Below are 23,568 nucleotides of genomic sequence, written 5' to 3'. Positions count from 1 at the left end.
AGAAAGTGACAGGACCAATCAGAGTCAAGGGGCAGTACTTTCGGGTACGGAAAGGTTGTGATGTATGCAAGCAGCGAGAAGAGGACAGTACAATTATGGTGGAAGACTTTAGCATAGATGCTGCTAGAGTGCCAGTTTTATCAGAACTTGACGACATTTGTCGTTAAAAGAAGAACAAAGAACAGCAGTGATTTGTTTTCTTTTCAAAAACGACAAAAGTTTACAGTTGCCATGGTTCGCGTTATGCAGTTCTCTATGGATTTTACTCCTCTGTAGTGGCTACGTCACATGTCTTGTTGCTCTGATTAACCTGCGAAGATGTGGCACACAGAAGGTTCATCCAATCACCTTCTCCCCTGTCCTTTCCCAAACAACGTCTATAGAAGGTTTTCCAGATGGATGTGTGAAACAGAAGGAGATGATAGCGGGAAAGGTTTTTAGAGCAGTGTCAGGTAAACTCTGCTAAGCCTACCAGTCATTCGGATAGGTAGTTAAAAGTATGTTACAGAATGACTGATGATAAACTGAGTCAGGGTTTTCTGCTTGTTCCTACCGACTTCATGATCAGAACCGGGGAGAACTACATGCCAATGGCCAAAGAGCCCTGCATCCTTATTATCCTTATTTTCCAACCCTGGCACATACATAAATTTGACATCCATCCTCTTTGCTGATTTGGGGCAGAGTTGCTGTGGAAGCCTGCTATGCAGTCAGCCCAGACATCCCTCTCCCCAGCGATATTTTCCAGCTCTTCCTGGGGGATTCCTAGGCCAGGTGGGATAGTTCTGGGTCTAAACCAAGGTCTCCTCCAGGTTGGGAATTCAGTAGCCCTCCAGGGAGGCAACCAGGAGGCATCCTAATCAGATGCACCTCTTTTCAATGCAAAGAAGCAGCACCTCTGCTCCGAGATCCCCCAAGATGTCCAAGCTCTTCATCCTCAACTCGTACCTGCAGTCTCCCTCCTCACCATGATGATCTGGTACCATGTCTGCAATACTGCTGATGCTGCAGGTGCTACGGTATGAAATGACCATGCCTGATGTAAAAACAAACCTAGGAGAAATCAAGCTGAAATGATTCATCACAAACCACTACTTTATAATGTACAGGGCAAAACTTTCAAAGCATAGGAACCACTTTGTCAGCAGGGGTCGACAAAATCAGCCGACTAAAAGTTCCTCTCAAGAGCTTTAAAAGTGTCTTTAGAAACTTTCAAGAAAATTCCAGTCACAGACAGGGATGAGTAAGTGGGGAATGAGGTTAAGTGCTTAGAGCCATGGTCCATCTAAGACTACCCACTATGACTAGCCCTTTGTACATTAAGGCACCTAGTAAAAGTGAAACTACTACAGAGTCTTGCAGATTTCTCCAAATGTACCGTCGTCACACGATTCATTAAACTGGTCTGAAGAAAATGCTGTTTTTGCACTTTTCAGTCCATCTGCTATTTAGCATTCCCTACCAGCAGCCACCAGATCATTTCCACTGTTGCTCCTCTCCTGTCTCTCATCTGCCACGACCCAATTACATTTCAGGATGTGAGTGAGGAAGATGGCTGTACATGGGAATACAAGCACCACCAGCCCCCCAGCTTCCACCCGTCATCCCGCTGTGGGATTTCAATTTCATGCCACGAGAGAGAAAAAGGCAACCGAGGGTTCAGAGTTCATGCGAGGAAAAGTATGAGAGTGTTTTCTGGCAGAAGACAGACGGTCAGTGAGTGCAAGAGTGATGCAAGGCACATGGTCACATTACTGAAACACTTTTTAAGATTTTCCAGCTTCAGTGTGTCTCATACACCAGTGGAAAATGTGGGGAAAAAAAGCTTTCATCTTTGTACGGTTGCCTGTGTGAGACCACAGCCATACAAATCCTCCATTTATATTTTTATGCTTTACATGAAGCATATGACCCTCCCCCCTTTACGAAATCCCTGCCACCCCAAACACAATGCCATCTTTGAGGGGAAACTGGGTCAATCAGCAGTGAAAGCAAAACGAGCTAATAATCCCTCAAAAACTTATTGTCAGTCATATTTCAAGTCAAGGGATTAGGATACAAAAAGAAAGTCGCACATGAAGCCGCAGCACACCGCCCGGCTGGCTCTGCCTCCCAAATATGTAAGTCATAATTGATGTGCAGCGGCGTATCCCCATGCTAACGCTATGCTCACATTAATGCACTGTATGGAAGCCCCCCCCCCCCGCCGCCTCTTTTCTTCCCTCCTTCTCTTCAGCAGATATCAGTGGAAGACAGAACTCTGCAGCAAGACGCCAGCTCAGACACTCCTCATCCACCTCTATGTGTAGCCATGGCAACCCACACATCGACCAACACGATGCCATGTGGCCTTTAAAAAGACAAACACACGTATGGTTGAAATTTATAGCAGTGACAGATCAAAAAGAAAAGAATGAAAGAAAAGAAAGACGAGGAGAAGAAATAGAAAGAAAGGCACAAAGAGATTCAGGATTTAAACTGTGGCTGTATAATTAATCACTATTTCACCATAAATGTAGGGTGAACATACATAATCTGACTTTATCCAAATACACAATCAGTTTTTATAACATGTAAATAAATAATGCGTTCCTGCCCAGTGTATATATTAATCCCTTAGGTGGAGACTGGGTTATCTTTTTAATGCAGTTAGATGGAGCTAAAGAAAACTTTGGCTACTTCAGACAAATGGCTAGAAAAGTGTTATTTATCTGTTTATTCTAGATCCAGCAGAAACGTGTTAAAAACACAGAACAGCAGTTAGACATAACAAAGGAGACAGACAGTTTATCTGAGACATCACAGATCTCAGAAAGGAAGCACCGTAATCTGTCAGAATAATGTATTTCCAATTGTAGTTGTTTTTTTAATTCAACTTTATTCATAAAGAAAGTCTGGTAGTTATGTTCACGAAATAACCAACGTGCAAAAACATCACTAAATAAGAAACATTTCCTAAATAGAATAGAGAAAAATGTCTAATCTGGGATTAAATTATGGATTGACTTGTTTTAGAAATAGTGACACAAAGATTTGTTAGCTTTAGCTAGAGCTAACATAGCTACACAAGCTATGAAATTAATGTCACTACATAAGCCAACGTAGCTAAGTTAACTTTAGCTAACAGCTGATTTGTGATCTTAGCTTTAGCCACATAGCTATGGTAGCTATTTTATGTATAGCTAGTTTAGCTTAAGCAACATGAGCTTTAGCAAATGTAGCTAAGGCTTTTTCAGTGTAGCTGCTTTGTGAGCGTAGCTTTAGCCACATTAGCCCCAGTAGCTACAATAGCAATGTAACTACCTAGATTTTATCTAGTAGCTTACGTTGCTAATGGAGCTACATAAGCTACGTAGCATGCATCAGAATATCTTTTTACCTGTTTACTGGCGTTATCAAATGTTTTTCAGGTCAGGCTTTTAACTTTTTAACTTTTGTTCCTTAAGCTGGCCTTACACCAGAGGACTTTGAAAAAACTCTTAAAAGACTCTAAACAGACTAACACCTGAGACCCTCTCACATCTAAAGACAATTTGTCAGCAAGCTGTTGAGTTTTTAGTCTCAGACTGAGATTTTGCAAAGACTGTCGGTCACTAACTACAAGACTAGAATACGATTCTTTTAGAGATTATTTCCCATCATGCATCTGTTGGAAATTCACAACATTTTTTGAGCAGAGAACAAGATGTAGAGGGAGATGGAGATCGCTTTTGAGTTAACATCTCTTATAATCTGATGTTTTTCAATCATTTACATCAAGTGGAAACGAAAGGAAAGTTACACACTGAAGCAACTTTGCACGTTACTGTAACAACTGAGGAACTATCCCAGAAACACTTCAGGAAAAGAGTACCATATGAAAACATGAGTCATCTCACCACATAAACAAACTGATCGGGCTTTTATTTTGAAAATCCCAGTGGAGGTTTACCATACCTGTCATGTCAGCCTGGAATGAATTGACAGACAAGGCATAAAGGTGCAGACAGATCTGACTGCAGCTCTCAGAAGAAAAGGTTTTCAATCTCTTGAGTCCTGAGCGTACATTCAGCAGCTCTAGAATGATCTAAGCTCACGTTCATATTTTGAAGAATGAATTGAATTAATGTGCTTAAGCAAAACACCGGCTCCCATTGGTCATGGATGATGTTCACGTCACCGAGAAACACAATTTGCATATGACCAGACTTAAAACTTAAAATGACAATATCATACGTTTATATGATATTATTGTAACACCAATACTGCATTAAAACAGCTAAAAAGCTAAAATCGAGTCTTATGACCACCTTAAACCTAACGAATGAGACAACGGGAGCGAGCTGCAACTCCAGCAAGACTCCCATGATTTTACTCCGACTTTGGAATTGTGTCTTCGACTTTGAAATCGGACGAAAAGTCAGGTGTAAGGCTGCCTTTACTCTCACCAAAACCCAACTTTTAAAGAGGGTTAGCAAAAGTGAGGACAGAACCCCTGAAACAGGGCAAAATAAGAGCACACTGGAACGATCCACCTTGCTCGAAAAAATCAAGATAAGAAATCTGAAGGGTCAGATCAGAAAAATGCCCTTTCAAGTTCTTTTAATTATGGGTGAGGTGGTACAAAAGACCTAACCAACATGTTTCAACAAACAGTCCAAGGAAGACTGACTGTCAAAAAACATCTGTTTTGAAAATCAGATACACAACAATACCAGAAATTTCTACAAGCAATTTTTCAAAATGCTTGTTCAAACTCAAAACGCATCATGATGCATTAATACAGCATTCAATTATGATACCATGTCTCCCTAGAACTGACCTACACCTCTGTTCAAACTAGAATCAGCCCCCCCAACCACTATGCTTGTAGTAGGGGTGAGGAGTGTATTGGGATTGAGCAGGTAACACCTTAGGCTGGCTGCAAAAGAATATTGCTAAATCAGTTTATAGTTGTTGAATTGACTTCAATTGTCCATATTTGTTTTGTGTTTTTTAATTTGAATCTAATGTAAGTATTGAGTTTAGTAGATATGAAATCTTTAATTATCACATTTGGCATCATATTACAATCTTGAACACTGTTACCATACCTTGCGTATTTTTCTCATATCCTGAAGGCTTTATTCATGATAGCGCCTCACAGAGAAAATATCCTGCTGCTTCCAAGGTGGCGGAAGTTGAGGTGATGTCTGTGCCTGAGAATAAATTATTCTTCTTCATGTCAGGAGGCCACAGAGAAAAGAAAAGATAGTATCATGACAAACTGAAGCATGCTGAAGCAACACTGTTGGGATGGCTTGCCGTTTTAAACAATACAACAAAAATCTGTTTCTATTTCAAACCTCCCAAAAGTGAACAAATGTAACCCGTTAGTGGAACAGACAGCAGTGACAAACATCAGATGTCTGGATGCTCGTAATTCCCAGCCATCTTGCCATATCGAAGCCTGTCTCTGATTGTCTCCCCAGCAGGCCTGTAAACACATTCCCGGGTGACACGAGAGATAAAATCAGAGTGGCGTTGTTTATCTGTACACATCTCTAGCAATCCTTTCATTCACAACTCTCTGAGAAGACAAGGTTACTCTAAAGGAGTGCCTGCTATTTTTCTGCATCTTAGCACCTTTTAATATTTGTCCTCCACTCAGAGGCAAGCTCTTAAACCTCGAGATGACCGTGTGCATTAGAGAAACGCTCCAGTCACAGCTCAGTTAATCTGAGTAGATCTCGCTGTAACTAGTGCATGACTCATATTAGTGAATGGGCTGTGACAGTAGTGAGTTTAGAAAACTCATTGACATGGTGTAGAAAGGTAGCGGAGAGTTGGATTCATTGCTTTGGGGCAGTATAGCTGCTGCCTCATTCTCCCAAATGTTCCAACAGCCAATCAAATCTCATTCATATTCAGCCAATGACAGCTCATCTAGAAATATTGGTGCCAAATCATCCTCCGTGCCCAAATCGTTCAAGCCCCCCTCCGCCAGTTCTTCCCCTGAAGCGCAGCGAGGCCGGGGAAGCAGAGCGTGTCGCCACCACAGCTCTGGGTTTAACAGGATTTAACTCACTGCTTCAAGACTAGACCGTCTTCCTCCCTCTTAGCTCTGCCTCTCTTTACAGTAGACATGTCGTATTTGCAGATACATGACATGAAATATGAGAGACTGGGAACCTCTGGTGGTCTGAAATTCACAGAAATAACACGTGGCTTGAATGTCAATCACACTCACTTGCCTCATTGTGCACTGGAGATGTTAAAGGCAAACATTCCTGGGATTCAGAGTCCACTCACACACACGGGAGCTTTAAATGTAGTGCTGTATTGATTGTAATGCTGCCAGTAAGTTTTTATGGGGGTTTTAACAAAATTAACTGTTTTTAACCTCAGCCAAACACAATCAAGTATCAAACATTTGGCCAAAAAAACTGTTAGTACTCAAAATGTTGCATATGTAAAGATAAGTTATAGTTCCTCTGGCTCTGCTGCTTCATAAACAACATCATACTTAAAAAAATCTGTACAAAAGGTGCAGAAAAAGTCAAGAAAAGGAAAAACATGTGAGGGCAATTCACTGTTTTGGTACTCGTGGTTTGGAACAGATAAACAAACAAGAAAAATCTGTGCTGTTTATTTGTTCACATTAGAAACAGGAAGTCAGGCCAGCTGTCATCAATAATTTACAGTACTTATGCTAAGCTAAGCTAATCAACTGCTAACTGTAGCTTTATATTTATTAGCTGATATTAGACTGTAGCAGAAAGAATTTTTTGATGTTTTTATTCATTTGTGACTACACTAAGATGACACTGTACATGATGAAGGTATTGACTACTAATGTTATCTTGAATTATAATGCCCTAATTAATTACCCCACTAAATAACGGCACCAATAGTGTTCCAGGTGCGTAGCCATTGGTAGCCAGGCCCCCTGAAATCTGACTGGGCTCCCCAAAATCCTTAAATTGACTGGCTATTTGCCTTGTCAGCCACTAATTAGCCATGTCAATCACTTAGAATATCTTAATCTACATTAGACTGGTTTATAACTTTAACATCCTCAAGGAGTGGAATATGAAAGTGGCCCCACCATTCTTACATATTTCAACATGTGGCCCTCAGTGGAAAAATTTTGGGCCCCCTGGGCAGAAGTACAAGTGAAAGCACAGACTTTTAAACTGAAGACAGATTCTTTTTGGTCTAAAAAGACAAACACATAATAACCAAATCAACCGTAGCACGCTTTTCATCACATGAAACTCTTTGTGGAATCTTGTTTTAAAATGTTTTCAGCACTCATCTGCTGCTTGTTAAACAGAACAAGGAGGGCTGGGAGGCTGTGAAGGCAGGAGGGAAGGCCGAAGAGAGATTTGATTTTGGGTTTTAAAATCTATGATGAAAGTCTCATAGTAAGCCTTTATGACTTATGTGTGCCAATGAAACTGCTTATTTTTGTCATCTTAGACCCCTTATTATTAAATTCAGGCCAGAAATGGAACCAATTTGTCACAAATGAGAAGATGAAACACAACCATAATGAAATAGTGACAGACTAATCATGTCATTGTTTAATCAGTTGATCGTTTCAGCTTATCAGCATCTGCACAAGCTCTGCTTGTAACTATTTGAATATCTGATACTTTAATAGACTTTGATAGAATAAAAATGACTGCTGCGAGTGATCATGTCTATGGTGTGGGTGGCACGCAGATTTACTTCATCATTTCACTGCACATCATACTAATGACATCAGCATGTGAATTAAATTGATCAAATACCCTTGACAGACATGGAGTATTTTTGATTCTATTATGTTATATTTAACCTTTACTTTTAAGCATTTAATACTTGAGATTGGAGCTATTTTTGCAGTTTCTCTGTGTGCATCTGGGCATTGATCCACAGGTGTCATTAGAGCAGAAACTCCCCAGCTCCTCCTCCACGCTGCAGGTCAGCCAGTCATTAAAAAACCATAATAAAGCTGCAGAAAACGGAGCTGAAAGGAGCCCTTCATCATGTTTCTACTCATTATTTCTGGACCTCATTACCTTTCAGCTGACAACAAGGCAAAATGGAGCTGTTATAATTGCTCTCCATGATGAATGGGTGACAGCATAAGGGGGACAGAGCGGTGACTGGTGGGATGGTGGTTAGCCCTCCGAGTCCGTCTGTTTGTGACATGACCCCCTTTAGCTTGGGTGGTCCCTGCTGCCCTGGTTTCTCATGCTTTGGCTATGGGAATGAGGGAGAAGAAGCATCAGATGGCTTTTTCTGCAGCCAAAAATAGGCTGAACATGGCTGGTCCCAAGCACAGATTTAATCTCATATCTCTCTCAGTGCTCACCTCTGTTTCTGCCCTGCTGTGACAAATGTTAGATATGGTAGCCATAAAGTATGAGTCCATCCCTGAGAATGATGCATTGAGATCATGGTCGGTATGGTCAGCTTCTCGGTAAAGATGAATTACACCCTGTCACATGAACTCTGTGGCTAATGTGACCGTGACTCAGTCGGTCGACCTCGGACATTTAAGAAGCTCCTATAGAGCAATGCACCACAGGCGACAGAGCTTTCTAGTATCTGTAGATAGATGACAGTGTTATACGTTATAATGATGGATTATCAAAGGGGGACATCAACTGAGCAGAGACACAGCCAGGAGGGGAGCCAAAAACATGTTCATCTTTATCCACTGATTTGTAATCTGAGCTCACTGATCAAAAGCTGATGCTGGAAGAACCGACACCCCCCGCTTACATGCTCTGACGCTGCCCACCCACAGTTACTGTGTTCAGAAAACATGACAGAGTAAACAAGCCTTTGTTCTGGGCTAATAATGACCCATATCTTGTAACTAAAACAATACTGAGGTAGCAGAGTCATGCTAACAGCTCTGTGAGGCTGTATAGTGGCACTAAAGCTCACATTAGCATACAATTTGTTTTATGATGAAAGTAATGTTTGTCAAATATTTTACTTTAACAAATCCTTCTGCTGTAATTAGTTCATTTAAATTTTGTTTAACCGACTAGTCTAAAGAGGAGAAAATCCCTAGAAGACAGTCAAATTTCTCACATGGTCATAGTGTCAGTAACGTTAGCCTGATATACTCTCTACAGCAAGGCTAACATTACAAGCTAGCACAGCCAGCGTTTGTTCCTCTTTGCAGATTAATATCGTGCTTTGATATGTGGCCTCTTTCACTTCAGATGGAATTTATACGCGAGTTTAACCCTCGACAGCCTAAATACCACTTTATTTCCATTTACTACGTTAAGAACTGTCATACTGCGCTGTTTCTACTACATGCTAACTGCTAAGCCACTGCTGAGCTTCTCATGTTTACATCCATGAAGTGCCAGACAGGAAAGCAGCAGCCATTAACTGAAGCTGCAGCGGCCATTAACTAAAGCTACAGCGGCCTCTAGTGGCGGGAAGTTCATTACTGTCTAAAAGAGCATTATAGACCGGGATTTTAAGCCTGTGTTTATAAAAATGATGGGGATTTGTTTAGCCGACTAGTAAATCCCACGCTGGCTAAATTGATAAACGGATTTAACCGTTTTTGCGAGTAACTTCAGCGCATCCCTAATTCATACCAGAAATACTTTCAGTCAGGGCTAAAACTAAGGTTAGCTAGTACGCTAATCAACACCGCAATTTAACATTATTATCAAGCCTCTAAAAAATGTCATGTTTTCATAAAAGCTATTTAAAGCACCAACCTATACATTGTTGTCACTAGTCACTACTATTGCAGAGCAACAAAGAGCATCAAAGTAAGTTATCATTTAGCAAAGAACAGCACAGCACAGCTAGCAGAGAATGTAAAGCTAGCAAAATGTCAGTGATTGCTGCCTTCCCATTTTATATTTTTTAAGGTAATTTTTTATTCTAACTTTTTTTTAAACCTGTGTCATCTTTAAATTGGGGTTTCTTTAACACCTAAATCACAAGACGTCAGGTTGGACCAGAGGCGAGCTGCAGCTAGTGTTAGCTTAGCTAGTTCAACGTACTCAGCTAGGTTGACAATTTGTTTAGTGTTCTGAAACAAGTCAAACAACAACAGTGCCAATAAAAACTATTCACCCCTTGGTTGTTTTGCTTTTTACTGATTTTATTAATCAATTATGTTCAATATAATTTGGAAAGCAAAAACATCTTTCATGTCAAAGTGAAAACTGATTTTTTACAGTCAGCTACATTGTCAATTACATAAAAACAGTGGTGTGAATGGAGTGACTCGAGAATATTCACCCTCTTCAAGTCAGTATTTAGTAGATGCACCTATGGCTGCAATCACAGCTCTGAGTCTGTGTGGATAGTTTCTAACAGGCACACACATTTGGACACTAATTTTACTCCATTCTTCTTTGAAAAACTGCTCAAGCTCTGTGAGGTTACAAGGGGCTCTGGTGTGAACAGCCATTTTCAAGTCCAGCCACAAAATCTCTATTGGATTGAGGTCTGGGCTTTGACTCAGTCACTCCAAAACATCCACTTTCTTGTCTTTAAACCATTTCTGTGTAGCTTTTGCTAATGCTTCGGGTCATTGTCTTGCTGGAAAATCAATCTTTTCCCAAGCCATAGTTAGACTGAAAAAGACCGTCCTGCATGATTTTCCTCTATTTGCCTTGTTTGTTTATCCTCTACCTTTTTAAGCCTTCCAGGGCTGGCTGCCGAGAAGCATCTCCACAGCATGATGCTGCCACCACTGTGCTCCACAGTGGAGATGGTGTGTTTTAATGATGTCCTGTGTTTGCTGTTGGCCAAATATAGCGTCATACCAAAAAGCACCATTTTGGTCTCATCAGTTAAAAACACTTTCTCCCACTTGACCATGGAGTCTCCCACATGCTTTTTATTGTATTTTCTTCAACAGTGGCTTTCTCTTTGCCACTCTCCTACAAAGCTTTGACTGGTGGCAACAGTTATGTAAGCAGAGTCTCTCCCATCTCAGCTGGTAAAGCTTGAAGCTCCTTCAGAGTAGTCATAGGTGTCATGGTGGCCTCTCTCACTAGTCTCCTTCTTGCACGGTCACTCAGTTTGTGAGGGCGGCCTGATCTAGGCAGATTTACACATGTGCCATATTCCTTACATTTATTGATGATGGATTTAACTGAACTCTGAAGGATGTTCAGTGCCAAGGAATTCTTTTGTATCCATCCCCTGACTTATACTTTTCTATAACCTTTTCTCTGAGTTGCTTGGAGTGTGCTTTTGCTTTCATTGTATAATGGTAGCCAGGAATACTGATCAACTAGTGACTGGATCGTACACAGGTGTCTTTATACTACAATCACTTGAGACATTTGATCCCCATTTCACTGATTGTGAGACTACTAGCACCGTTTTGCTGGGCCTCTATGAATTAAAAATGGATGTTCTATAAAATGATGAAAGTTCTGACCTGCGTGTGTTGCTTCAGGAAAAATGAGGGAATCACTTCACGGTAATCCGTTTTACAGTTGTTGTAGTATTTAATTTAGGCCCAAGTGATGTACCAACACAGCGTGGGTTGAAATATGTTTTAATTCTGCTTGTGTAATATTTTTCTGTAGACAAAATTGGTTATTAGAGTAGCAAAAGCAGTATATTGCAGTCTAATGAGACTCCACTGGGTAAAAAAATCTTACACTGAGAGCAAATGAAATGCCAAGAGATGAAGCGGACTCTAATTAATGAATTGGAGCTTTTTTTCACTACAGAGTAGCCTTTTAAAAAAGGAATGTATTGTGACTGAAATGGACAGAGCGATGGCTGGAGAGGACAAACTGCAGTCCTCAGTGGCTCATTACAGTCAGAGAGGAAAAGCACAAGTAGAAGTAGAACATGAGAGGGAGAGACAGTTTGTGAATTTCTAATGTTGAGTGCTGGTGTTGAAGTGGAACATTTTATGTTAGGTTGTATTCGTTAGTATTCCAGCAGTAAGGTTTGGCTAATGGAGCCTGACTGTTTCCTTCATTCACAGGAATGAGCGCTCCTCACTCTAGTCTGCCTTTATCATCCCATCCCCCCAGTCTCCTAACCCCCTTAAATCCATGCTGCAATCACACGTGGCAACTTCTGCAGAGCGTCTACCAGCCATCAGCAAACATAAGCGTCAAAACATCAGCACAGACACAGCGAGTGTGTTAGCCTGAGGACTCTACGCATGCTGAAGGCTACAGTCTGGATTTCCTGCTCTAATGAACTCTGCACGAGCTACATCGACAGAAGAAAGTTGTCCCCTTGATGTGAAAAGTAGCCTGTGAAATCAGGATAAAGAGATGATCATTTTGGCTCAAATTTGAAATTTACCCACTGCCAGTCTGCTGTTGTACAGTGCAGGTTTGCCCAGTCAAACATCATCAGCATCAACACAAGTGTGTTCACAGTCAGAGTGCTAAGTAGGCCACAGCTTGGTATGTGACCCAAGAGATGCCTCCATAGCCCCCTTTTTGTTTCTCAACCATCTGATATTCTGCCCGTTGAGGTGGAAACTAACCCCTCTGAGCTGGAGGAGCAGGAACTGATGCCTTTGGTGTCAGTTACAAGCTGATGTTAGAAGTTGGGACGTTTTCTTAAAGAGACAAATTAAGATATATTGCTTGAAATCACCTGAGATGAACTACCACTTTCCTCCAACAATTCAGCATGTTCCTGTTGCGAAATAAGACTTGATAATTGCTTGACAAACATGTTCTGTGGACCACGCGGTTATCTCACTCCACCGCTGCAGGGGAGAGATTAACATCAGCAGGATCTGAGCCAAGTTGACGTAAGCTGCGTCTTCTATATCCCACACCTCAGCTGTACCAAACAAGCCGAGCTTTCTGGGATGGCACCGACATCAACAAGAAGGAAGTCTTCTCTAATTATCCTTACATAGTCGAGGTATCAACTTCAGCGAAGGCGGCTTATGTTCATTCGCTTTTACACAACTGTGAGTTTTAATCTAGTAATCTGAGATGATGTGAGGCTGGGAGTTTTTACTAAACATTTAAGATGATCTGACTACTGTTACCTAATTTTTCTCCAGAAAGAAAGTAAACAGAACTAATGGACTTAATTAATTAACATTAATGCTGACAGCCCTGAAAAAAACAACATTACACTCGAGATCATGATGTTTTCTGAAAATCTGCATGGTTGTAATTATCCTTGGCACCTACAGCTGTGCAAATATTCACTACAACAGCACAATATCTGGTTTAATATTGCTTAAGCATACTATATTAAACCCCTATTTCTTAAGAAGCTTTAAGTATCCATCAAAAAGATGATTGCAAGAACATCTGTGACAGAGATGTCAATTTAAAACTTCACAACCTAACATTATCTAGCATTTTTCCCATTCTGCATTTAATTTTTAAAGACAGCAGCTCTATTCCCCCTGAAAGTGAGTCGATAAAGGTGGGAAATGTATTCCTTTGACACCTCTGGGCCAAAAACAATATCAAGCCCGCTGAGATTTTTATCTGCAGTGCTGACTTGAGATAGACAAGATAATGTGTGTTAAATTGAGCATGAATAAAGCTTTCTGTTAGTGGGGCCTTTTGTTACCCTCTCCTGAGCAATACCTTCATCTTCAGCACTGCCGTTCTGCAGCAGTGACGAGAGATGTCTCTGGCTAACCTTCGCTTAAGCATTACAGGCCTGCTACATTCAGATGAAGGTCAACTAAGTGGAAGAGCCAGGACCACACATGCATTACCCATATAGCAGGAAATGCACTGGTGTGCTCATATTCTCGACACATTTTTGTATTGTATGCTAGGGGTGTGTGGGATGATCTTGCAAGATCAAAACGAGGGTTCTCGTTGAGGTGAAAACCATCTTGAGAGATGAAAGTAGCACAGAAACCAGGACCAGGAAAAATGGGTCATGGATCTGAATCCATAACCCACTCAGATCACCACTCCAGTGTTAATTTTCATGACTAAAACTATGACTAAAAATGTTTGTCGACAGCCTTTTTGTTCCATGATAAAAACTAGACTAAGACAACAAAAATAGATCTGAGGTGACTGTAACTGACAAAAAATAAGTTTACTTTTTGTCAAGATGACTAAAACTAGACTAAAATGTGATTTAGTTTTCGTTGGACATTCAAAATCTGTAGTATGTCTCCACTGTGGGTAAATCTGTAAAAAACACAATGCAGCTGTAGCTATTCTGCCTCTCCGCTGTAGAATGCAGTGACCCCATGTTTGGCAGGGTGAACACACTACCATGACTTGGTACCAGATTTAGGCAAGAAAATAAATGCTTGGACTAAAAGTAAAGACTAAAATGTGAGGACTTTTAATTGACTAAAACTAGACCAAAATGTTCTAAAATTTTCGTGGACTAAAATTAGACTAAAACTAAAAAGGATAGAAAGACTAAAAAGGGACTAAAACTAAAATGCATTTCATTTAAAGACTAAAACTAAGTCTAAAATCAAAAATAGCTGCCAAAATTAACACTGCACCAATCCAACCTCTACCCCCTCCTCCACGTACGCTACTTGGAACCGCACATAATCAGCAAATGTATAATAAGTTCATCATAACAGTCTGAAATGATGAAATGCTGCTGCTGGAAACCTGTACAGTCTCTGTGAGAGGAATACCGCGTTTATCTAGTTTGTGTATGCGTGCAGACTTGCTCAGTGTTGCAAGAAGGCACCCTTCAAATCTGAGAGACCTGGAGCAGTTTGCAAAAGAAGAGTGGTCCAAAATTCCAGTTTAGAGGTGTAAGAAGCTTGTTGATGGTTATAGGAAGCGAGTGGTTTCAGTTATTTTTTCCCAAGGGTGTGCAACCAAATATTAAGTTGAGGGTACCAATAATTTTGTCTGGCCCATTTTTGAGTTTTGTGTAAAATTATGTCAATTTTGGCTTTTTTCTTCTGCTTTCTTTGTGTTGTTCCAATGCACATAAAGGATATAAACATGTGTATACCAAAACATTTGTAATTGCAACAATTTCTGGGAGAAATGGTTTATTTTCTAAATATTCCAGGGGTGCCAATACTTTCTTCCATGACTGTATCTATATTACAGTTTATCTAGCTTACAAAGGTTATTACTACCCTTAAATCAACCACCACCACAAATCAGCTCAAATACTGTAATGGAAAAAATCAGTGCAGAGATCAGGTGCATGAATATTTGTCAGCCGTACATTTTAACAAATAAAGGACGCCATTTGTCTTAGAGGGTACAGCAGTTTGAAATTACTCCCACACTAAAACTCCCATAAAATTCTACACTAGGCTCACAAACTCTCAGGGTGATCTCTCCTAAGAGAGCAGAGATTCACAGCAGGTTTTTACATATTACGAGCCCTGAAGCAGGCTGAATAAAAATCCCTTCCCTGCCTCTGCTTCCTTGTATCAGATGTAGGCTGAACGATATTTAAACGTAAAGACTAGTATAGGTAAATGTATCACTCTGCCCTGAGGTGAAGACAAAAGCAGATGCAGTCGCACATGAGCGTGTTGTCTTTAAAAACAGTCAACTAAGTAAGTACAACACCTCCAAATCTTGTAAAACCACAGTTAATGGGCCTTTAATGCCTCACCTTACCCAAAGTACACAAAAAAATTAGGAGTGAACGGAGGGCACTCAAACTGGCCCTTCTGTGAGAATCGGGTAAGCCTTCAGTATTAAGTACAACACATGATACTAGTAGAAAGATTAACAGTCATGCACAGGGAGCTCTGCCACGCTGCAGGAGCAACATTTACCCATACTGCTTTGGGAAACAGCCAGAAGGACACATCCAACATGCACCGCACACTCTGAGACTGTCAGTAAAGCTCAGCAGTTTTAGAGCCGAGTCCCTATCTTAGACATTAAATGTGTCCTCGTGGCTGCTGCTGAATCCGTTTCTCTCCATCACCACTTTCCACTTTGCTCTATCTACTCATCTCATTCTTCTCTTCAGGCAGGGAAGACTGAGACAGAGTGAGGCTGTTTCTGCTATTTTAATAGTGTTTTCTTTCAACACTGTGATTCTGCTATTGAACCAAGGACATCTTTATTAAAAAATAAAAAATCTTGATTCCAAGGGGTATGTGTGACAATGCAATCTTCTCCTTATTAAACAACAGAATAACACTGCACTAGAGTTGTCACTACACCAGAGCTGTAAACTTCAATATGCTAGTAGTAATAAATCAAAGCATCGATGCACCGATACCTCAGTTTAACATCAGTATCAGCTGATGCCCACCCTTGTGACGAAGACTATCCAGTCTTTATCTATGATATTTAGTGACTGTAATACTGGAAATTCAAAGGAAAGTATTTTGATTAGTCACCTGTTAGACAGCTAATATTGATACCTGCTTTGATGCCACAGCAAAAATATGGCAAATCCAAGGCACCTACAACAGAAAAAAATCTTATTTTCAAATGTCAAACAATGCAAGCCAACTCCTCGACAATGTCGAAATTGCGATAAAAAAGTAGTCAATGTTTCAGGATCAAATGTTGCCAAATGTTTGCAGTTTTTGATGGATTAATTCCTCTCAAAAGCACTTTGCTGGTAAATGAACTTGCATTTTACAGTGCTATTGTTCATTAAAATGATGAAAAATGGGGATGCAGATTGCATCTACATTGACGACAAGCCACCTGTAGAGGTTTGAAATAGGGATGCACTGATACCGATCCTGGTATCGGGTATCGGCCCAATCCAGCCCCTCAAAGCTGGATCGGGTATTGGTGGGAAAGGGCCGATCCATGGTGCCGACCTAGGCAACCAGCTCTAAGCCTTTTTTACAAGGTTGTTTGCACTATTTTTTCACAGAATTGTAACTTAGTTTACAGTATGTGGTTAAAAACACTTGTGTAATACAGTTTTGTACTGGAATGTTAACTCTGATGCACTTTCTTTGTTTTTTGCTGCATTACCAGTCTACAGGGTATAAAAGTTTACAACTGAATAGAAATTTCTTTAAGTTCTGAAGCATTGTTTTTACCAAACTGCTGCTAAACATTTAAACACTTTATAGTTTGAATAAATATCAACTTCAGTAATCTATATGTTCTCATTTTTTGCCTTACCCAAAACTATTACCAGTCTTATCTTACAGTAGGGCATGCAGGTTATTCTTTTAACACTGGTATTGGATCCGTATCGGTATCGGTCGAGACCCAAAGCCCAGGTATCGGAATCGGTATCAGGACCAGAAAAGGTGGATCGGTGCATCCCAAGTTTGAAACTGGACATGTGACTTCTATCTACTGCTCTGTCTTCTTCAAAATAAAAAAAAGCTCCCAAAAATACATCTTTAAAACAACACACACAAGAATGTATTGTTTATAAAAATTGGCAGTGTTGTTGGACATTCAAAATCGGTGATATTTCTCCACTGTGGGTAAATCTGTCAGAAAACAATGCATCTGTATCTATTCTGCCTCTCAGCTGTAGAAATCAGGGACCCCAGGTTTGGAAGAGAACACACTACCATGATTTGGTACCAGATTTAGGCAAGAAAATAAATGCTTGGACTAAAATGTGAGGACTTTTATGGACTAAAACTAGACTAAAATGTTTTGAGTTTTCATAGACTAAAACTAGACTAAAACTAAAAAGGACTAAAATGTGACTTAAACTAAAATGCATTTCATTTAATGACTAAAACTAAGACTAAAAATAAAAATAGCTGCCAAAATTAACACTGACCCATACTGCACCATTTTTCTATTAAAAGCATTCAGATATGATTGCAAAGCAAAGGAACTTTGGGTCGCAACATATTTTACCCCTTTAAGACAACTTTATATTGGTCCACAAAACATGCCTGTGAAATTTGTTGCTGAAAAACACTCCAGTATTGGAGTTTTGCACGTCTAAAACCCCCTCTGTTTCAGCCCTTCTCAGAACGAGCTGTTTCTGTGTCTCTGGCTTTAAATGTTAATGAGCTGTCTGACTCCGCCCCTGACCAAGCCCCTCTTGGAAAATGGGTGTGGCTTACTGGATGTGACTCTCCACAGCTGGCAGCTGAGAGGAGGATCAGGGGAGGAGGGTGGTACTTTCTTCCAAGTGAGGAGGGCCTACCAAACCTGGGGGTGGTGCTTACTACTCATTTGACCTCATGGGGGGAAAATCTTAGAACAGCTTGTTTCAGCACACATTTTCTGAAATGTGGAGAAAGAGAAGGGGGTCATGGGTTTTTCTGATTCTTAGGGGGATTGTAGACAGGCCAGGGGCACATATTTTTGTTAGAAAAGCTTTTAAAAGGGTTTTTTGCATAGTATGTCCCCTTTAAAGATATGGTGGTGGGTTTTGATGCAAAATTACATTCTGGCAAACAGTTTCATTAAGTGCATGGAGACTGCATTGGTTGTTCAATATACAGTCTCAATACACAATATCCTAAACCTAATATGAAGGCACCTGACATTTAAAGAGACAAGGCCCATGTATGCTTTTAATCAGTTTTCAGTCAATAATTCCGCTCTACAGGACAGAGATATATTTATTCAGCTCTACACTGCCAAACATTCACAGATGGTTTGGTCTTTTCCTGGAATTTGCTAACAAAAGGAAATCACAAAAAACCTCCCCAACCTTCCTCGTTTCCAGAGGACAGCCAAAAAGAAACTCACTAGGATTTTGAAAAACAAAAGTAAGAATGGTTTCTGCAAATCCTCTCCTTTATGTCCTACATGGAGTTAATTTTAGCTCAACTTCTACATAATCTGTGCAAATTGCCTAGACTAAAATGTCTAAATATAGATCTGTGTGCTGCGAAAGTTAATCCTCTAAATCCTGGAATCATGAATGGAATTCAAACTGCAGCTTTGAAAGACATAAAAAAAACTGTGCTCTTTTTTGTCTAATGCCTGCTTTTACTGCATTATCAAGAAAAGCACAAAGATTTGTGCACGTCATCAGCTCACCAATGTGGGTGAGAGGACTGTGAAATATTACAGTGTCCATGGTTTCAAAAGAACATCCTGAGAGGTTGTCAGAGACGCAGAGCAATAAGAAATGTTTTGTATATGTGACACGAGAAGAAGAGGTTTGTGACGGTTAAAGAGATTAGGAGGCAGTGAATGAAATCAAGGACCAAAATAAACTGGAAGAACCCTGACATTACTAAAAGCTCCCTCCAATAGCATTCAATATCTTAACATCATGCAGTTGCCATGCCAACCTGTTACCAGACTGCTGCTGCTATGATGAAAAGAGGGAAATGCTTCTTGGCTACTGTGCAATAATGAAGAATCCCGATTGGACATTAGTATTCCTGTCAAGAAACTCGCCTGGGCATTGGCAGGATTTACATCAACTCACCGAGATGTCGAAAAGCTCCTCTGTGTCGTCCAACATACGGACCCTTATGGTGACATGTCGTCCAGGGGGCATGGCCGGGGGTCTGTGTCCAGGGTCCAGTGTACTGATGCCAAGAGTCTCAGGGGCTCCAAGACGCTGCCCTGCTCCTTGGGCCACTGGCACGGGGTCTTGCTCTGCCATTATGTGCTGCAATGCTCACTGCCCAGCCTGTTCAGAAGCAGAGAGGAGAGTCAGAAATGTAGTTACAGTTCTTTTCTTTCACTGACAAACGTAAGAAAAAACATCTTACAGCGCATCAGTGGGGTAGCAGGTGAAATTAAATCAATGCATCAGGTCTCAGGGGACAGGCTGCACAACCCTACGTGTCACATTAACAGGGCGGTTGTAAATGCAGTATTTGCACTCGCCGCTAATGGCTGATAATTGTTGCCTGTGGGAGAACCAATTACAGAACAAAAAAAAGATCCAAGCGTGTTCTTGATTTCAAAGCATAAATCAAGCAGCCCTAATTTGATTTGATGAGCGGATCACGAGGCCACAGTGTAAAATCAAAGAGTCAATACAACAGCAACCAACGGTTTGGGGAAGCAAGACATCAGGACCGACATACAAGGAGATGAAGTGGTCAGGTCTTAATTGGTCTCAAGGGCATTAAAGCATATATAAGGACACTGAAGAGGATGTGAGCTGAATGATCAGTGAATGTGAACAACTAGAGGGGGAAATGTCAAACACTGCATCATTGAATGCCATTGTAGTCACTTTAAGTCAAGCTCTCCTTCTGCTGCTATTAAAGTCGGAAAAGATCTGTTTAGACCAGATTTCTGTGCACATTTGAAGCTTATGTACCATGGTATATGAACTATGGGGTAAGCTAGCTTGTTTGCTGAATTTGGTGGCTGAACAGTACAGATAATTACATATGTCGCCAGAGGTACAGAAAACAGTAAACCCCTTAGAATACTTGATAAAATTAATCAAAAAAGCCTCTCAAGGAATGCACAAATTAAATTAAATGCTGTGTTTGAACGATTTGGAGTACCAGGCGATTTCACAAAGAACCCTTGGTTACCAATGAAACCATAAACATACACATGAAATAAAAAGGATCTTTATGGATGTAATCAGATTTTTGGAATAAATATTTGACTGGATTGAGATTTTGGGGATACTTTCTGATGCAGCATGACTGTTTTGATGGAATATTATGATGAGGAGAGAACAGGAGAGCCTCTAATGGTGAGCTGCACCACTTTTATTATCATCTGTTTGTTTGTGGCCTAAAAAAATGCATTAATTGTGGCTGCTGTGGGGGTTTTATCCTGATATGATTTACATGGTCAGAATCTTGAAAATCATAGCTTTCTGATAGTGTATAAACTGTGGTAAACTTATGAACAGTCATTTTGTAAATAACAACAAAGTCTGCCAACCTGCCAGTGGGCCCTCAGATTTTGAGGGTTTAATTAAACAAATTATAAAGAAAGAAAAAGAAAAGAAAAACAACAACTAAAATAGCTAAGATTCAACAGGGTATCAGGCACACCCTAGCTGGCTAATAGTAATGGACAGAGAAAGAAATATTAAGCTGAACAGAGCAGATAACGCAATGGATGAAGAAATTGTGCAATGCCTGAACATTACAGATAACCAGTTTAGAAAAATCAACAGTTAGCTTACACTTGAGTGAAAAGCTTAAGATAACAAATGAGTTTGGAAAGATAAATAAAGTTTAGGAGCAGTTAGCTTACACTTAAGAAAAAAACTAAAGCTAACAGATAAGTTTAAAATATTTACAGAGTTTGGAAGCAGTTAGCTTAAACTTGAGTGAGAAAGCTAAAGCTAACATAAGTTTAGAAAGTCAGATAAAGTTAAAGAGTAGTTAGCTTACACTTAAGGGAAGAGCTAAAGCTAAAAGGTAAGTTTAAAAAAATAAATAAACAAAGCCAAGGAGCAGTTAGCTTAAACTTGAGAAAAAAGCTAACAGATAAGTTTGGAAAGACAGATAAAGTTAAGGAGTAGTTAGCTTACACTTAAGGGAAGAGCTAAAGTTAACAGACAAGTTTAAAAAAATGTAAACATAGCCAGGGAGCGGTTGGCTTACACTTGAGGAAAAAGCTAAAGCTAACAGATAAATTTAAAAGATAGACAAAGTTCAGCAGCAGTTAGCTTAAACTTGAGGAAAAAGCTTAAGCTCACAGTAGATAAGAAACCAGGCACATGGTTTCAAAGGTTGGCTAATGGTAGCCCCCAGTTGAAATATTTACAGTAGCTTAACAGGGGAGGTAGATATCACTAGCATGAAGCAATACATGGTAAAACTGTGAAACTGCCAGAAGTAACAGTTGAAGTACTTTGCCCTTAAATGTTAAAATAGTTTACTAAAAATAAAACTACAACTCGCTAGTCCCTGGCCAATAGTTGGATAAAAGTCATGTTTAATCGGTTTGTATTTAACTAGCGAGGTTAAACAGCCAAAATTTAGAGTTGAAATACTTAGCCTCTTTTGGCACGATAGTTAATCATCAAAAAATAGCTAGCTGAATGTAAGAGTAGGCTATAACTATCTAGCATTTGATAATGTTATTGTGAAATAGCCAAAAAAATGGATAGACTGTTGAATGAATAAATTTAAAGTCCCTGACAAACAATTGGATAAAACTAGCAAATAAATATAAGTAACTAGATAATCATTAAAAAAAAAAAAAAGATAAAATAAAAGAAAATTACCTGCTGACACATTTAAGTCAGGGTAAAAGAGTTGAAATAGTTTGCTAAAAGTAACAATGCATGACTAGCTCAAAGAAATGGCTAAATGTTCAAATAGATGCTACAAAGATGAAATAGTTACAGTTGGTTATACAGAACTTTTTACATATTTTAAAGGACTTAGTAATGTAAAGTACATTAACTTATATTTGGCCAACTGACAAACAGTTAAAGCAGTGGATATAATTATCTTTAAGTAATATATAGTCAAAAAGTTTGAAGCACAATGCTATTGGTAAAAGAATACAAATGTTCTTATAGTAATACAAACACAATAAAAAGACATCTTAAAGCAGTGAATTGGGCTAAGTTGTTAAAAAAAGAAAGCTAGTAAGGATTAATGACTGTCACATTCCAGTCAAAGTGAAGGTGCAGACTCTGAAATAGTGAGCAGTGTGACTGTCTGTATTTTCCCAGGTGTAGGAGGACTGTGTTTTGCCAAAGTCATGGACTCATGTACCCGAACTCTGGTTTGACACATGAGCGAGCCTCTATCCACCCCCGAGTGTCCACAGCCAGAATTCCCCAGGCCCCGCTGCTGTCCTGCTTAATTCCCACTTCATTGCACATTCCAGCCGTCTGATGTCATTGTGAGACCTCACCAAGAGCTTCATCAGAGCTCTGAGGCCAGTGGGCAGTTGTTCAGACACTGCAGAGGTGAGTGACTGCTGCCAAGTTTAAGCTGAACGCTGAATAAGGCATTTCATAAGGAGCGGATGGTGTAATCCAACAGAGTGCATGGAGAAAATAGGCCAAGGACGGGGGGATACACTTGATTCTGTCTGATGATAGTCTACGATGCACAGGGGACACACAGAAAGTTTCCACTCAGACACTGCAGACCATAATTTGTATGGCCTGGGTGATAAAACAGATCCCACATCGGCATTAATTAGGGCTACAATAACTGATTGTTTTCAAGACTATTTAATTACTTTTTTCAGCTAACTGATTCATCAATTACCCTGTTTAATGAATTGTAAAAGATGGCCATCACAAATTGACAGTCTGTTTCAAATCTCCACGTTACTTGTTGTTCTGTCTGTCCGATGGTCAAAAATACAAAGACATTTGGAAAAGAGGAAAATAGAATTTCACCTTTTTGGCACAATGAGACAGATACATAACAAATGTTTTGCTTTAAGTAGTATTATTTTCTTTTGAGATCAGATTGTCTGCCAATGAACTACCACATTTTGGCTCTGATAGCTGGCTCTTAAAGCTACTGTAAAGGGTTTTTAGTAGGTCATGGACAGACTGAAATTGCAGCTGATATTTTAATATAAGGTCCAAAAGCAAACAAGATCACCAGTGCAGACACTGTCTATTTCGATAGTTAAGTTTTAATGTTTCAGACAACTGCCAGGGGTTACGTGCCAATTTAAGCCTTCAGTTTCACACTGTCTTGCATTTTCCAAGGCAAAGATTTTCTTTAAGAGGTGAAAAAATAAAGCAATGGGGATTTTTGTTAAGAAAAACTACTTCTGCATGTACACATCAGAGTCAGCAAAGGGATAAAAAAGTACAACCTTGTCTACAGAGGTCGCC

At 39.9% G+C, this 23,568-nt stretch overlaps 1 protein-coding gene across 2 annotated transcripts in view; it reads right to left on the bottom strand.

Annotated features, from left to right (window-relative positions):
* LOC121522737 (FERM, ARHGEF and pleckstrin domain-containing protein 1) overlaps nucleotides 1-23,568 on the bottom strand; it is a 117,330-nt gene that overhangs the window by 89,392 nt on the left and 4,370 nt on the right. For both annotated transcript variants that reach the window (XM_041807368.1, XM_041807369.1), the window contains exon 2: nucleotides 19,252-19,458. In XM_041807368.1, coding sequence (XP_041663302.1) covers nucleotides 19,252-19,431 — 180 coding nt within the window. In that variant the 5' untranslated portion in view covers nucleotides 19,432-19,458. The remainder of the gene's footprint in view (nucleotides 1-19,251; nucleotides 19,459-23,568) is intronic.

Source organism: Cheilinus undulatus, linkage group 15, assembly GCF_018320785.1.
Source record: "Cheilinus undulatus linkage group 15, ASM1832078v1, whole genome shotgun sequence".
Lineage (NCBI taxonomy): Eukaryota > Metazoa > Chordata > Actinopteri > Labriformes > Labridae > Cheilinus > Cheilinus undulatus.
This window is presented reverse-complemented; position numbering and strand designations above follow the sequence as displayed.